General features: G+C 47.3%; 1 protein-coding gene across 1 annotated transcript in view; it reads right to left on the reverse strand.

Moving 5' to 3' along the window:
- Positions 1–16,905, reverse strand: part of LOC118774650 (syntaxin-1A-like) — an 82,899-nt gene that overhangs the window by 28,796 nt on the left and 37,198 nt on the right. Inside the window, exon 4 of the mRNA XM_036524037.1 lies at positions 6,033–6,107. Coding sequence (XP_036379930.1) covers positions 6,033–6,107 — 75 coding nt within the window. The remainder of the gene's footprint in view (positions 1–6,032; positions 6,108–16,905) is intronic.

Raw genomic sequence — 16,905 nt, forward strand, 5'->3', positions numbered from 1 at the left:
AACCGCCTCCTTCCTGATCCCACCCACACTCCCCACAGGAACCGCCTCCTTCCTGATCCCACCCCCACTCCCCACAGGAACCGCCTCCTTCCTGATCCCAACCACACTCCCCACAGGAACCAACTCCTTCCTGATCCCACCCCCACTCCCCACAGGAACCGCCTCCTTCCTGATCCCACCCACACCCTCCACTAGGACTGCCTCAAGGTTATCTCAGCCCACACTTCATTGTGGAGCTTGCACTACTTAATCTGCATTAACACATAAACAGAAACAATAGGGCTGTTAAGTATTTAGTGGTGAGGTGGATAAATAAAGTAAGTAAAGTGCTGACGGTCATACACATCTCAAGTCTCAATTAAGTCTAGATTAAGTGGTACGAGGTAGGTGGTGTGTAAAAGATTAATCAAATGAGATGCAACAAGAATCACAATGTCCTGCCGAACTGAAAATGTCCAAAATGAGGCAGTCCTTTTCATACATTGCTGCATAAAAAGTGGAAAATATGAACTTCATTCTAAAGCTGTACAACTATTCAAATGGTGTACAACACATATGGTCATCTATATAGAAGTTACAAGAGCACATAATGGAGGGCATAATTATTAAAGTGGAAATGGAAATGGAAAATGGAAATGCAGTAAGTAATAAAAAAAAAGACATTCATCTGGAGCCTCAATGACCTTGGTATTTTGAACTTTATCCTTTCTCCTACTACTAGCCTGTACTGTAACCAAGTTCATATTGCCTTTACAGGGCCTTCTCTAAAACGAGATGTCTCATCTTTTTCATCTTTAACAGGTTTGTATCCTGTTAAGAAATGTCTAATAAGAGACCACTGATCCCTTGACCTTTGACCTGAAAATGTTTGTGTTAAGTTTAATCATGCCTAACTGGGCAAGTTAAGACTTCAAATACCATGCCTCAACAACCAAGTTGTGATTTAGCCACAGAGGGACAGACAACCTAAAATAACAATTCTCACTTCAAGTTTGAAGACTTGGGATAAAAAAAGTCAGACTGTGGTGTAGAATTCCCAATTTGACACTCTTTCTTCCCTGCGGTGCACTTTTCTATGCTGGTTCAAATACAAATCTTAATTCTATCATATTACCTGCCTACCTAACAGCTCTGGCAAGACTGAATTATTTAATTGCAAATTCTTTATTCTTTTAAAGCAGAGTTTTTCAGCAGGGGATAGGAATCCGCCATGGTACTTCAAAGGCCTGTGGGGGGTTCCTGTGATCAAGGAAAGTGATCATAAATAACAATAACCAATTGGAAGACGTATAGGGTACTTGAGCTGCTGCCTTGGGCCGAAGATGGGATATATCAGACTTGAGGCTGAAAATCTCCATTTTAAAAACAAACCTGTCACCAGTGCAAACAAATCCACATCCAGGTTTTGCTACCGTTTCGCAACAAAACACAAAGTGAGTCTCCTATGATTTAAATAACAAACACATCAACGAGGGAAAAACCCCTTCACAACTTTCCGATTTGCTGGTCTCCTCAAAGGCGACCGGCAGTTGCGTAACCGCTCACGGCACACTTCCTCCCTAAGTGAATAAAGTGGTGGGCTGACCCCGGTTATTCTGCGGTCAGGCGCATGGCTGGCCTCGCACGAGGAGAGCACGGTTTCAGCAGTGCACCAGGGGGAAGAGTGCTCCCTGGAAGGACACAGCCTTTCCTCATTGCATAATGCATCAAGAAAATAATAATAAAAATAAAACTGTCCAGGCTATCAAGTGACATTAAGATTTAAGATGGAACACTGAACTGCCCAGGGCTGGTATAGTGCTTTCCAAGGTTCCGCTCTTTCCAGAGAGCGGAAAATTCTGGAGAATAGTAGCCTGTGTGCATCTACTGTAGAGTTTGAGGAGGGGGACAGGGGTAGGGCAATGAATGTCGCGCTCACTCTTCCCAAGCTGAGAAGGTTTCAGAGTAGCTCCTCATGCAACAGTTAAGACATTAACTATTTCCTTGCTGGCTCTTCAGATGTGCAGCACAAGCTTCTTGTGTGTGCGTTAAAGCCTATGGCAGTGAAGGGTGCAGGCTCTTTTCGGTCTGACAGCCTTGTCAAAGCTTAGCTCCATTACGTGTGCGCTCACAGTTTCACCAGCTTAAACTACCACATTAAACCCCACAACTGCTCCAGTCATGCGTGCACGCTTTTCACCGCTGGAGCGACCACAGCCGCTTTGCTTAAGCCTGGTTACACGGCAATGCCAAAGGTTCAAACTTCATTTTCTGTTGGCAGCACAGAGTACTCGCAAATGTGTCTGTGTTCAATCCAACCACAGACAAAGAGAAGAAAAAAAAAAAACACTGAAAGAGCTACACCGTTCATTTGTTTTTGTCATTTTGGAGTCAGCAAAGATGTCAATTAGCTTTTGTAGTGCAGTTAAATGTGCTGTTAACGTTTGTTAATTAGATAATAGAATGAACCACCTGAGTGTTCTGCAGAGGACTGGCAGGAAAATCTCTGTACTGTCCACATGCTAGTTGATACAAAACCTGCAAATGCAGAGATCCTCATTTGCACCTATGAAATACTTCCTTGAGCGGAAAAAAATAATGAGGAAAATGGTGAGGAATCCAGCGAGTTAAAATCTTGGTGAGGCTAACATGCTATACAGTAGAGTCTAGTGCACCATTTATTGCTCTTAGGTGAGTCAGGCTGGCATGCAGACATACTCCAAACACAGCAAACTGTATGGACAAGTGCGTTTTTCTATTTGCTCTAAGGTGGTAGCAGTCCTGGCGTGAAAGAAAGGAAAACCATTCAAATTTTGTATGGCTTTGTGTGTATGTCTGTGTGCGTGTGTGCGCATGCAGACTAAGCCACAGACAGCCAGACAGGAAACTTGTGAATAATTTCAAAGAGGGACGACGACACACAATAGAATCGTCCAACCATGAAGCGATGGCCCTAGCTGCCAAACGGTTCTGCGGAAAGGTGGAGTGTGTCCTGATGCCAGTAACTAACACATTCCGCACCTTTGGCCTTTCACTTTGAGAAGGTCACCCTGTTTGTAACACCTCGAACATCACATCCCTGTGACTGCGCTGGCCTGTAATATCACAGCGCCACCGTGCAGACTGTCTGCTGAGGACATGTCTGTGTCTGGAGAAAAACTGCGCGCAGGAAAATGCCACAGAAATCCGACAGAAACTCAAACCTGGGGCCAGAACTGGCGCGCGTAGAGCTATGCCGCCTCTCGTGAATGTAAATGAGATATGATGAACGTCTGTGCGTGCCCTCAGCAGCTGAGCTTCTCCTGCTGAACGCAACTGCAAGGGGAGCAACACACTGGCATGGATTGAACACCGCGATTGTCACCGTTTCTGAAAACCTGAACATATGGGGATGTCATGTTGAAACCGTGAGGTCTAGCAAGATACAGGCCCTATAGCAACTGATGATTCATGAACTCTATACGTTTATGATCTAAATGACATCAACAGCGTTGTGCTTGCAATTGCCCCTGGGTCTGCATGAAAAGGGTGTTCACTGATCAGCACTCTGGTCTCTTCCAACATCATCACACGAGGGAAGCAGACAGAGCAGGCAGATAATCTCTTAAACAGTCCGCTGGTACAGCTTGTGACTTCCCTTTCGAAAATGGAGCTGCACATTTTGACCCTCCACTAAACTAAAGCGCCGTTCCCGTTTCCATGATCAAGGCTTCTGTATTCCCTCAGCGTGTCCCCCCGAGGTCCAAGGCTGCTGTGACTTTGAAATAACGTGCCAAACTGCCGGCGCAGAACCTCACCAGGAGCTAATGCAAGTTAAACACTCCGGGTTTGCCTTCCTGAATGCATACCTCTGGCGAATCACAAACTGAACCACTGCAACAGCCATACGCACGGCAGTAATGAATCTACATTCAAGACTTTGCGGTCGGGGCTTCTTTGTTTCTCGGACAGTAAAGGCATAGGTTCCAAGTGTTAGCTGAGCCCTATGGCCCAAGCCAGCCGTGTCAATTTCAGACGATGGCCAGGAGCCCACACTGGTGAAGCAAACTGCTTCGTTATGCTGGAGTTGGAAGGGTGGGCAGGGTCCCCTCCTCACTGTGCTGGATTCCTCCTGGGATTCTCTTTGGCACCTATGAGTTACTCAGATAGTGCCAAGGGGGTGAGCGTCTATCCTTCTAGCACACTGTGGGAATCGCAAAGAGGAGAATAGTCATGGTAAGGGTGTGTGTATATCAGAGGACTTTTCCCTGCACTCCTATGAGGGTTCAGAAGTTTTCTCTGAGTTAAGGACTCTAAATGTATTGGTGAACTGGCAACTTCTAAAGCCGGAAGAAAAAGTGGGAAAATGCAATGAAATACAATAGTTTTTTTCAGACTGAATCTCTCTTATCAGTGAGATTCAATAAAATCCCCCCAAAACATTTGAAAACAATGACAGACTTAAGTCATACTGACATCTGATATCTTCCATACCCTCATATGTGCCTGTGTCACCACAGAGAAGCACAATCACAGGTAGTTACTGATCAGATTTTATGGTTCAAGTGCTTAATATTGCGAGCTCTGTCACTACCATTCTTCAACTAAAAGTATTCTGAAAGCACTCTGCGCTCCTTGAAAGGTGCAATATAAATGCAGTCCATTGTTCCCTTCTTTAGTGTATTGTTCCTTTTTTTGACCATGGCTGGAAACACCATTTGTGCACATTAAGCTCACCTTACCACAATATCCTCTGGGCTGGTGAAGGAGCAATGGAGCACCCTGAATGCAATCTTCCAATACAGCCAATGGCTACCTTTCACACTACAGGTCCCACAGTGCACCACACTGCACCACAGGAGAGCACAAACGCTGAACGCAAGACAGGTGCATCCCCCAGTGATGTCATCTGAGCAGCTCACAGGTGCCTGACACTCACAGTCCCTAGGGGGTGCTATTAAGAGAGGGCCCTAGCTGACGTAAAGCACACCGCCCCGGTGGAATGGAACCAATTATACTTTGCCACTGCAGACTCCCCATCATTGCCAACTTTCCTGTGGTGTCAGCAGCATGAGGATGCCTCCCCTGGATGTGATGTGAGGGGGTTAGCGGTCAGGGCAGGTCTGTCAGCCGGAGCAGGAGTCACGGGGGGCAGGAAGCGGAGGGACCCCATGAGGTGGTGGCTGACATGAGCCGAGGCGACAGAAGCCGAGCTCTGTGCATACATTAGGGCACGTCGCCGAGGGTGGGAGGGTGACAGAGGGCAAGGGGAAGAGCGGGGGTGAAAGGCAAATGACGGACCCCCCTCTCAAGGACAGCATCAACACGCTTTTCAGCGCAGGATGTTCATCTGGGTAAACATCACCTCGGCAACTTAATCCCCCAGTGACGAGCCCTTTTCCTCTGTCAGGAGACAGCTGATTGGGCCAAAGCCTGTATGGCAAGGCCTTCTAACAGGCTTACGCTAGCACGGCCCCCTGTGGAGGATGCTGGGGGGAAAAAAAAAAATCGAGGTGATGTCATAGCCACGCCCCCCAGGGCAGAGCTAACAGCACAGTAGATCTGGGTCAGAGAAAACTGCCTGCAGGTTTCTACTTGTGCAGTGGTGGGTGGGAAGGTGGGGGGGTTTTTGCTGTGGTTATTGAGGAAGAAATGCCTTGCAGACTACCCACAATGCACCACAGAGGGGTGTGCGCGATCTCTCCACAGAGTCCAATGACATTTTAAATATGTAAACGTCTGGAGAACAGCACTAATACAGTGATGGTGTCCCAGAGCGAAGAAGCATGAAAAATTACCCTGTCTATTCCCTGCCATCTTAGGACATGACAAGCCCTGCTGTCTCTCGCTGTACGTACTTGCCTATATCATACATGCAGCTCATTTAAAGGGTTTAATGTCAAGCATAACACAGTACAAGGGACAGAATCTCATAGGCACAGTCACATGTTTGAATTTCTTTGTGTCTGTTCATGACAAAATTACGTTATCAATTGGTGAACAGAGGACAACAGCACGAATGAATGTATTTTCATGGAAATGAATGCGTTTACATTAATACAGGGATAACTCACTCTTTAACTTGGAGCGGACTTTGTTGGCCAGCTTCTTAATGTCTGTCATCAGCTGCTCCAGCTCTGCCTTTGTTTCTGTGAGGAGAAAGACAGTGGGAATTAGAGAACTATAATGGTGATTAAGGGTGATTTTCCTTCCCCTTGTCATATTCTGTACCAATCCAATTTCAGCAGACATGTCAATGAACATTGTAATGATATCGCGACTGTGGCCTGTCCCGCTTTGGGCCAGGTTTTTTTTTTTAAAGGCAAGCTCATAATTGAATGCTCACACATCACCACCTGGAGCACAGCGCTATGTATTTTTAATGTATGACAAAGGCATGGAATTAAATTAAGGATGAATTCCTATTCCAATAGCATATATTTCAACATCTAAAACTGCAATTCCAAAGTGCCTGGTAGGTCCAGTTTCATGCAGTTAGACAGAGCCATTCTGTCTCTTTTTCTCTCTCGCACACACACACACACACACACACACACGCACACACACACAAAACGCAATCACTCACACTAATGAACACACAAACAAGGCACAAACCAAAAAAGGCACACATTTTTTAAATAAAATCCTATATCCTCATATATTCCAGCACATGTACTATCACCCTCTCACATCAGGTGTCATGTAATTATGTGCATGACGATCAACGACCTCATGCTAGCAGCCAGGCCCCAGGTGCAATCCCTGGGACTACAAGCAAAAGAGAATCTAATCCATATCATTACCATGTACTTACTTATCTTAATAAACACTATAAATTCACACCCACCATTTGAAAATAAAATCGAAAAGTGATGAAGAATCTTTCATTGTGGCACCATAAAATGTTCCTTGTAACAGTGGGGTATGGCTGGGTAAGGAGGAGGTTTCTTGTGAAAATGTTGCAAACTCCTCTTATCTAACATGCAATCAAAATGAGCAATATCATTTGCGCCTCTGAAACAGTGCCGTATAACATAGACAGCAGATTCTAGCCATTTATCAGGCAAGTACAGATTCATGCAAATACGTGTCTTTCTGACTATACACATCCATAGCACAAACTAATGAGCATCAGAGCCAAATCCTAATGGGCGAAAATAATGCATAATTTATATATTTAAATAATATGCATTGCACACAAGTACATCTTAGAACTGTTAGCAAACAAGAGAAAAAAATTGCCAGTACATAAACGAATACGCTTGCGATAATGCACTTATTTTTCTGAAGTGACAAACTAATTGTACACAGGGCCCTTGGGCTTGTAAATAGGAAAATAAACAGGACTGCACAGGCAGGGCACATGACAGCCTACTTTGGGGGGGGGGGGGGGGGGGGGGGCTCTGGGAAACCTTTGAATTTCATGGTGTGACTGTAACAGGAGCTGAGAGGTGAAACAAAAGAGGTGTGAGGAACGCAGGTCGGAGGCTGTGGGGTTCCTGAGAGGCCGGCTGCTCCCTCTGTCCGACCAGTTATTACTGCAGCATCAAGCGCAGCAGTCAGGGCTCTGTGAGCAGGGAGTGCATCACATGTGTCAGGCTCTGTACTCGTGTGTGTATGTGTGTGTGTGTGTGTGTGTGTTCGGCTGTGCGCTCTTCACCACCTCCCCAGGGAGTCTGTAGGCCTGTCTCATACATGCACACAGGCGTGCATTCAAATGTCCACACAAAGGCACACACACGCGCATATATCCACAGACACTGCATGCGCACACATATTGATGCACCCACGCACGCCTGTGCACACAGACAGCTGTATATTCAAATATGCATGCACAAATACACACAAACGCACATGAATGCATTCAAATACACACACGCATGCATTCAAACATGCACAAACACACACATATTCATGAACTCATGAATGCATCCACACACAGACAGAAACACACATACACGGACAGACACACACACACACATACACACACGCACACACACTCACTCTCACTCTCACTGCCCTGGTCTCACAGCTGGCATGATTTCAAAGCCTGAAGAGGCGCATGAAAAAGGCTTTCAGCTAAACGGGATAATACAGCATATTAGCCAAATAAATATTTGCCTTCCAAAGCATCTACACAGACATGCCCTGTATATAAATCTGTCTCTGGTCTTTAATTCAGGCTCTGTATGGCTGGAATTACACACAGCGAGCGCTGCATATGCAGACACATATTGAGGGCAGAGCAGCGAAGATTTAAGAGACCATCTGGCAGATATCACAGCTAGGTTAGGACGGTCCACGCCTCGGTAGCCCTGTCACCTCCCTTGCCGGCTTTTCGTCGTCACGGCAGCGCAATGTGCTCATGTCGCGCCGGCGACGGCACGGGCGGCGAGCTCTTCCCGGAGACAGGAGAACGACATGTTCACCCGCGTTTAGGCGGGACACCTCAGATTTACGGACGTGAAGATGAGAACGACATTAGCTGACACGTAATTAACCACACTCCCGCATGCTTGAAGCAGATGCACCGTGCGCTGGCGAGACCGAACGTGCTTGATCTCGCGCGTCGCTGCACGTACCTTCGGTATTACAGCGTTAGGGAACTCAGCATGACAGGAGACTCCCTCGCGCGGGTTTACACATAGCTCAAAATAGCGAACAACAAAACAAAAAGGAATGTGTACTAATAAGCGAGCAAGTTTCCTAAACAGCTTCCTAATCAGCTCATGTCGGCCTATTCCAATGGGAGAGCACAGCGAACCTGACACAAAACAAGTCAAGGAAAACAAGAAGGAAAAAAGAATATGGGGTAAAAATCAAACCTGACACCGGCGGCCTTCCTTCCTTTTGGCAACAACAATTCAGAATCTAACTGCATTTTTGTTTTGAGTTAAACGTTCAGACATTCATTGCCCTTCCTCCATTTTCATTTGGATAGTTGGAAATTATTCTGGCCATCCCCATGAACCAAAGCCCCCCACTGTTCTAGTGTCCATTGACTATAATGAAATCTCCAGAGTATGCAGGCCTTGGCTCCCAAACTGGCAGAGTTCCCCTCTCGGTTAACTGTGATGTCTCCTGGGCATCCCTGCAATAAATAAATTGTGCCATGGGAAATTTGTATTTAATTTTCCTTATTCACATCTAATATACCCATGAGTAAATATCAAATTTACCATAATTCAAACTCCTTGCACACAAAATTGTGGCTTCAAATGCTCATGTCAAAAAGATATTAGTATCAATTTTAGCATACTGAGTGCTGCTAGATCTGAATGGGGGGAGACACCCACACAGTCAAAATGAATCAATATGAGGATGACTGTATCAAAGATTTTCTACAGTAACCAAGATAATGTACAATATCACATGCTACATGCTTCACACTGAAAATTCTCTCCCTGCCATTGAATGACACATCACCAGAACTCCTTAACTCCTCACAGCCTTAAACAGTGACCACTACACCTGAACTGAACCAGGAAGGGCCACAAAGCACATAGTGTCATTTAATTTCCATGACTACACAGACACATCGTGTCTCTACCTCCTACCTCCTACCTACCGCATCGCCGTCTGATTGCAGCCACTAAAGACTTCCGGCTCAAACAGCGAAAACCCTCGACCTCTGCTGCCTGGTATTTGCTTGCTTGTGTTCAGGCTGCTGAGGGAATGCGTGGCATCTGCACGCTTTGTGCTTTTTGACATTTACAATTTGATTGCAGCCGTCCGTTTGACCATGGAGGCCTACTCGGAGGTAGGAGCTGCACGAGGGGCCGGCCGGGGTGCATTACCGCGATCTCCATCAAAGCAACGAGGAATGAGAGCCAAGAAAAAACGTGAAGGGGAGAAACGCTGAACTCCAGCCTCCTAGGAGAGTCAGATAATTGTCTTTGGTGCAAATACAACCTTTATGTGTTACTCACATAAGCACATGTGGGGTTTGAGGCCTCGGAGCGCGCTATCGATCTCGATCCGTTTCCCACAGTCCCCCCCGTTTACAGACAACATGGCGGCGATTGAAGTTATAGCCGCGGACGCGATGCAGGCCGTGCAATAACGAGGTATGGATTTTCTGAGGCGGCTGATTAAAGTTGGGACAACGGGAGGACTAATTAATTTGGGATGAGACACTTCCCGCTCCGTGCGGCTCACGGGCGCATGGGTGGAAGGGGGAGCAAGGAAAGGAGGCCCTCCTGCCGCGCCGGCTCTGGCGGGAACCGGAGACCCATCGATCCGCAGGTCTCATCGAGCGGTGCACGCAGGGAGCGCAGATACTCTGCGTCTGAGTGGGGGAGGGGGGCTCTGCTCCCCAGAGGGTCGCAGGTTTAAACAGGAGGAATCGACCGTGGCGGGAAACGGCCCTGCGGCGAAACTCACGGCTTCGATTTCCAGTTTGAGGGAAACCTGGGGAACAGGGCCTCCAAAGCAGATGGGCTTCCTTTAGAGGGTCTTAATCGGACACCAAAAACTCAAACATCACTCAGGGAGAGTGCAGGGTGTCTGGGACTTTTTTTTGTTTAAGATGGATCTCTGTCTTTCTGTCTCTCTCTCTGTCTCTTTCCCTCTTTTTCACATTTTTTTGAACTGTTGAATAGTAATTTTTGCTAAGTCTTGTAGCTGTTTTGAATAAAGGAGGCTTAAATGTCAAAAGTCTCTCTCTGTCTCTTGCCAAAGCCCTCCACAAATGGGCAGCTGATGGACAGCTGTCAGGAAAAACCGTTCCTGGACTCGAGCAGACTGGCACCGGATCACTGCATTTCCATCTCTGCCTCATACACACATGTATGCCTCCAAAGCTGGGCAGACAGCAACACTGGATTCCACACTGTTTCGCCAGCATGTTTAAACATGCTCTATTTCAAGCATTTCATGAGTCACTATTGGACCGGAGACAGGACTGGAAACGGCAAACTAAAGACATATCCAGCATCCCCCTATATGGAGTGTGTACACAGGAGATCTGTACACAGGGGTGTGGTGCAGACATATGGTTGAGCTGGCAGTGATGCAACACAAAGAGACGGAGGACGCTCACACAGTCACTCCTGTAACGGAAAAAACAGCCTCATTTGTTTGTGCGGTTTCGTCAATTCTCTTTTTTTCCCCCATGCTGTCAATATGCTATCCATTAGGCCAATTATCTCCGTATAATCAATGTTTCATGGTACACGGTATTCCCACAGCCAAATGTTTCGATGTTCTCCGGACTCACTGAACAGAAGTATCAACGTGCAGTGTAAAAGAGAGATGCCTTGGTTTCTGAGCTGCTGTGTGAATGAATCTGGAAACACTTCCCTCCCTGTCATCATATATAATGTAACGGCAAGAGGAGCAGCGGCACTAATTTGATATGGAGTAATTTCAGGCAATTTGGCATTAATGAATGTGAGGATGCTGAAGAGGCTGAAATGAAAACAAACGCAAATGAGCACAAGCACAGGCGTGCGTCACTGCAGACTGCATTCTTTTAATTGACGCCACACTCTGTCAACTATCACAAGCTAATATTTTTTTTTTTCCTTTTTGGGGAGGTGGCTTAATGCACGTACGAATTATTCATGCGCTGCTTTCTTTCTGTCTGAGCACAAAGGGAAAACCAGGCCACCGCTGAAAAACGTTACTACACTGGCACACCAGGTGGCTGCCACACAGCATAGTCTGCCGAGTCCGTAACCACATATACACAAAAAGATGACTGAGCAGTGGGTACGCGAATGCTTAAACGCACCACAGATTGCATCATGAATTCAACACTACAGACAAATACACCCGTTCATAGTTACCAACACACCAAAAGGCTGGCTGGGCTTTAGTTTGTGAATATTTGGCCCCTTCTCACGTTACACACTGGAATCATTAGATGCAGACTCCAACTACCCGGGCTGCTCAGTGACACAGCGTTGCTTCCCGACTGCCCATTTGAGGCAGTCCCCCAGCAGCGAAAGAAGATTACAATCTCTAAGCTCCAGGGACGGGCGCCACTTCACCTGCTTTTCAGGGGAGACCGAGCTTCAGTCAACATCTCTCTATTTTAATAATTCAAATCCAGTTTTCATCTGATGCTGCTGTGGGGGATGGCTGCACTGCAACCGTAGTGTGTCCCATGTGTGCCGGAACACAGGGAACCAACCAATGGATGTTGTCACTGAAAAGGGGGCTAAAGGAACAATGAAGGTTTTCAATTTATCCCAACCTGGGGCAATGGAGCGAGGCTAGGAGCACCTCAGCAATACAGAGCATCCTTCACTGATTTATATGCTAATATGAGCCCCTGGCCTCTGAGGTACAGAGAGAGTTTCCTCCACACGCGCTACACGAAGAGTGAGCCATGGAGCTTGTGTGTGTTTTTTTTTTTTTTTTTTTTTACCTATTGACTACCATAGCGACTGAGAAGAGTAACAAAGAACGGGATAAATAAGACGAGCCTTTGAGCCTTGACTGCTGAGACCAGGGCATTGTTCTCCTGAAATTGCCTTTGATTCTGCACAATTCATTGCACTGTTGCTGCTGCCCCCTCACAAAGTCAAACACCAGAGAGTTATGGGAAAGGAACATTACGACCGACTGCATGGAGCTGCTCTGGGGGGGGGGGGGGGGGTTGACATGACACAATGAGCTGCAGCTCATTGGAGAGGAGCAGTAAGGGATAGCAGTAAGCTCTGCTTCAGTGTAGGGCTCCCCCATGTCTTATAGGGCATCACTGCAAGGGCAATGCGGGGCCTCCAGTTCTCTGCCAGTGTCAGCAGAGGGCGCAGAGAGTGCATTCCCTCAGACTTCACCTGCTGAGCCCAACGCACATCCATACTGCTGGATGGTGACACAGTGTGCTGCGGTGGTCAGAGCACTGGACTCTACACCTTGTAGTTGCAAGCTTTAATCCAGCACCTGCTGTGGTTGCAAAAAGCAAGGTGCTTCACCTCAGCTACCTCAGTTACAATTAAGTAGCCTAAATGGGTTCATACCTTGTGGGTTAATCAGTTAACACCGGGGGGGGGGGGGGGGGGGGGCTCTGATTTGACTGATTGATTTTCTGGAGGGGGAGGTGTCACAGAATAGGACTGGATTGGTCCACACAACATAACTCCCAGCAGCCACTTCTCACATGGCTCACAGGGATGGGGGTGGCTGGGAGGCACTGGCCCTCTCTCTCTCTGGTCCCCAGCATTAAACCCCAACTCCTGTCTCCCTCCCCTGTTATGTTCAGATCACTTACAGGGGTATGGTAATTTCGCCCTAGTTTTGTTTTCCAAAACAAGCCTGTGTGTCCCTCACCATCCATTCAAGCCTTGAATGGAGTGCTCAGGCCTTAAATTGCTTCCATGTATCTACTCGGAACGCCTTGTTTCTTTTGTCACTGTGTAGCGAACCTCCATCAGTCTACTTGACCCCCTTTCTCCGTGTTTGCAGCTTCTCGTGGAACTGGCGGGCCTTCAACCACAAAGATGGATGATGGCCAGAAACTGCAGCTTTGACTGCTACTGGACGATCACTCCACCAGACTGGGGAGGAACAGAGAACGTGACTGGGACACATGACTGCGAAGAGGAGGTACAGCAGGTGAAGGGAGTCATGTAGGTGCAGAACTGAGTGACACGGCCATTGTGTAGGGACTGATGGGCCTAATGGATTGATGACAAAAGGTGTGCTGCTGTGCCCCTTGCCACCTAGTACGGCTGACACCAATGTTTAGAAACAGATGCCAACTGTTACTGGTAGGCAGTGGAGAGAGATTGGGACGGGCTGAGACATGGGAGAATTTGGGGATGCTGAACGGGGACTCCTTTTAACTGTCATGCATTTCAGTTTCTCTCCACACTGGCATCCTGATGTCCTCTCTCACAGACCTGCCCTTTCACCAATCCCAGTGGAGCAGAGGAAACAAAAAACAAAAAAAAAAAAACACCACCAAAAACAAAACAAAAGGACATTCTCTTTGTTTAAGAGCAGCAACGAGGCTCAGGAGATTAATTCTCCTCTCTTCGAAAGGTTCACTGCACCAATTTAGAGAGTGTCCCTTGAGTCGCTGGAACGAATGACGCTCCTCTGCGAAAGGGTATTTCTGTGAGACTTTGTACTTTGTGACATATTAGAACAGATACCCTGCAGCCTGAGCTGACCCTTCTCCAGATTTGGAATAAACGACTCTCTCTCACCTGCCCCCACAAGGGTACGTCGCTCACCTAAACAAGCATAGTGCACAATTTATCATTTGAATACCAGGGCCAGGCTACATTTACATACGTTAATGAGCTCTCCAAATTTTAAAATTCCACGGTCAGGCAGGTCACAAAGTTTTCTAGATGAATGACGTACCTTGCTAAAACATGCTTAGGGGTTTTAAATTTAATGAATAACGAAGTACATGAAAATGAATAGGGCACATGCATCTCTTCTAGGATTTTTGGAAAAATAAATTAATTATAGTGAGATAAAGGGCTTCTTTGGGCTTGTGTCTTTTTGGCCCTCCAGTCTTTCTTTAATCCTTATTAACCATCAGCTACTGCTATGATGCCTTCCTGCAGTTGGAGAGCTCTTCGTGCAAAATCTGTTTGATATGTCGTGTGATATGTGTGAAACACTGGCTTTATGACCGAGATTAAACCTTCCTTATCAGACTTCATGTTATTCGGAGTGCTCAGCTGGGCTGATAGTGAGCCCCATGTGACACAATCAACACACACGGAGGCCGTGAGGAGCGCCACTCTGAAACAAGAAAGGTCCAATTTGGTCCTTTGCAACAGGTCTGACTGCCCTTCTCCTGCCCTCAATCAATTTAGTACAGCCTGCTTCACAGAGACAACTCGCCCATCTGAAAGGACAGGGAAATCACTGTTACACAAGCAGGTAGTGATACGTAACCCAATGCTGGAAGCCCATAAGCAGATAACAGTAACTATTCCCATGAGTGAAACGGGGCCCCTGGCCCTACGGCTGACATCATTTCTCAAAGTGCGTTACCTCATATGTGCCATGGGTTAATCAAATAAGAACAGGCACAAATGAAGCTGAAAGATAAGGGCTTAGAGGAATAAAACCTTCAGGTGAGACAGAAATTGTGGGAGCTTGTGGCTCACTAGACTAAGAAAGAGGCAGCAGTGTGGCATTGTGGTACAGAAGACGGCTCATAGTCAAAAGGTTGCTGGTTTGGCTCCCCACTGTGGCTCAACTGTTGTAAACTACTTAAACAACTGCCTCAGTAAATACCCAACTCTATAAATGGACAAAATTGTAACCTGCGTAAGCTGCTCTGAATAAGAGTGTCTGCTAAGGTTAGGTAAAAAAATGCCATTTGACCCATTTTTCAGAAGTGTGGCTAAAGAAAAAAACTGTTTGATTTCTCCCTTGAAAACGTATGGTGCGGTTTATATCCCATTATCACTGACTGAAATCACACAGTATGGATACCTCTTTTGCTAGCTACCTGGCTAGCAACTTCAGTCAGTACTGCTGTAGCTAGCTAGCCAACATTTGATTAAAGCTTCTGAAACAACCTTAACAGGGTCACCATAGCTGAATTCAGATGACGGACTAAAAAAAAAATCTCAGTAATGCCAGCGCTGACTGAACCTACAAAGAAGAGGGGAAGTATATTGCTCTCTGTTAATGACCAGAACAGATACCCTGTTAGACTGTGGAATGTGAGTCTGAAAGAGCTTGAATGTGCATGAGTGATCTTTTTGCGGAGGAACTTGCCAAACTTTTCCGGCAAAGAGCATTTGCTGCCTCGTCACATCAGAGCGGAAAGAGAAAGGATGTGCACAAAGTGGAAAGAGGGACCTTGGAGATCAGCTACTGTAGCAGTTATTGTCATTGTGGGTTGTCTGAGAGAGGAGAGCGCCACAACAAACCCCCCCCCCCCACAAACGCACACCCTCCCGCCGCCACTCCTCACAGGCTGCTGCTGCCAGCTGAACTTCTCACCACAGCAGACAAAAGACAGTCCTTGAAGGGTCCTTGGCTTTTTGATGTTAATAATGCAAAACTGTTCTCATCAGCTGGGGAGGAGGAGAATGGGGAGGTAGTTACAGGAAAATTGGCTGTGCTTGCCACAACCATCCCCCCCCCCCACCCCCCCCCCGCCCCCCAACCCCCTACCCTATGCATGCACTTTTAAAACGCAAAATCAGATTGAGAGGGCAGAGCTCAGGGTTTTGTCTCATAGTTTTTCCGTCTGGGTCCTTCAAAAGAAAGACAGTGTCAGCCTTGCTGGGGACTCAGGAAGCCATGCCTGGCACTGGCTGAGCCTTCACTCCACACCTGATAAAGTGGCCATCTGCTGACTGTGCCACAGACTCGTCTGCGCAACAAGACGGCACATGCGCTCACGTTCCGAGTGGCATTGAGCGATGAGGTGGGAGGCGCAGCGCCATGGCAGAGCAAGCCTGCAACAGAAAACAATACCGTTTGGCGCCTCACGCGTTCCGGTATTGGCCGTGGACTATTTGTCCACCAGTCTGGGAACTAGCCCATAATTGCTTCTGCATCCACTTTCATGTACACTGCGCCCCTTTTCAGTAAACCCAATCCCGTGTGGCAGAGGGGGAGCGTTTCTGAGCAGCAGATGGAGAGAAAGAACTCCCTGGCACTTAAACTGCAGCACCCCATGACTCCGCGCCGTCTTCGCAGGATCTGGGAGGAGGCGGGCTTCAGAAGGAAAAAAAAAAAAAAAAACCACACGGAGGGGCCTTTTGATCATGGGTGCTCGTTGCGCGGCTCGACGTCTCGGCCGCGCTTCGCTCAGCTTCTCCGCGCCGCCTCGGGAGGATGAAGCTGCCAGGCGGATGCGAGAGGAGCGCGGGGGCTTTGATCTGTGCACGCTGCAGAGCCGGCGCTAAACAGAGGTGAGACACAGGATAATGCAACGCTCCAGCTACGTTTGCCCTGCGCCCCCCCAACCCCCCCACTGCATGACTCAAGGCAGAATGCATTCTCACATCACCA

This window comes from Megalops cyprinoides, chromosome 3 (assembly GCF_013368585.1).
Source record: "Megalops cyprinoides isolate fMegCyp1 chromosome 3, fMegCyp1.pri, whole genome shotgun sequence".
Lineage (NCBI taxonomy): Eukaryota > Metazoa > Chordata > Actinopteri > Elopiformes > Megalopidae > Megalops > Megalops cyprinoides.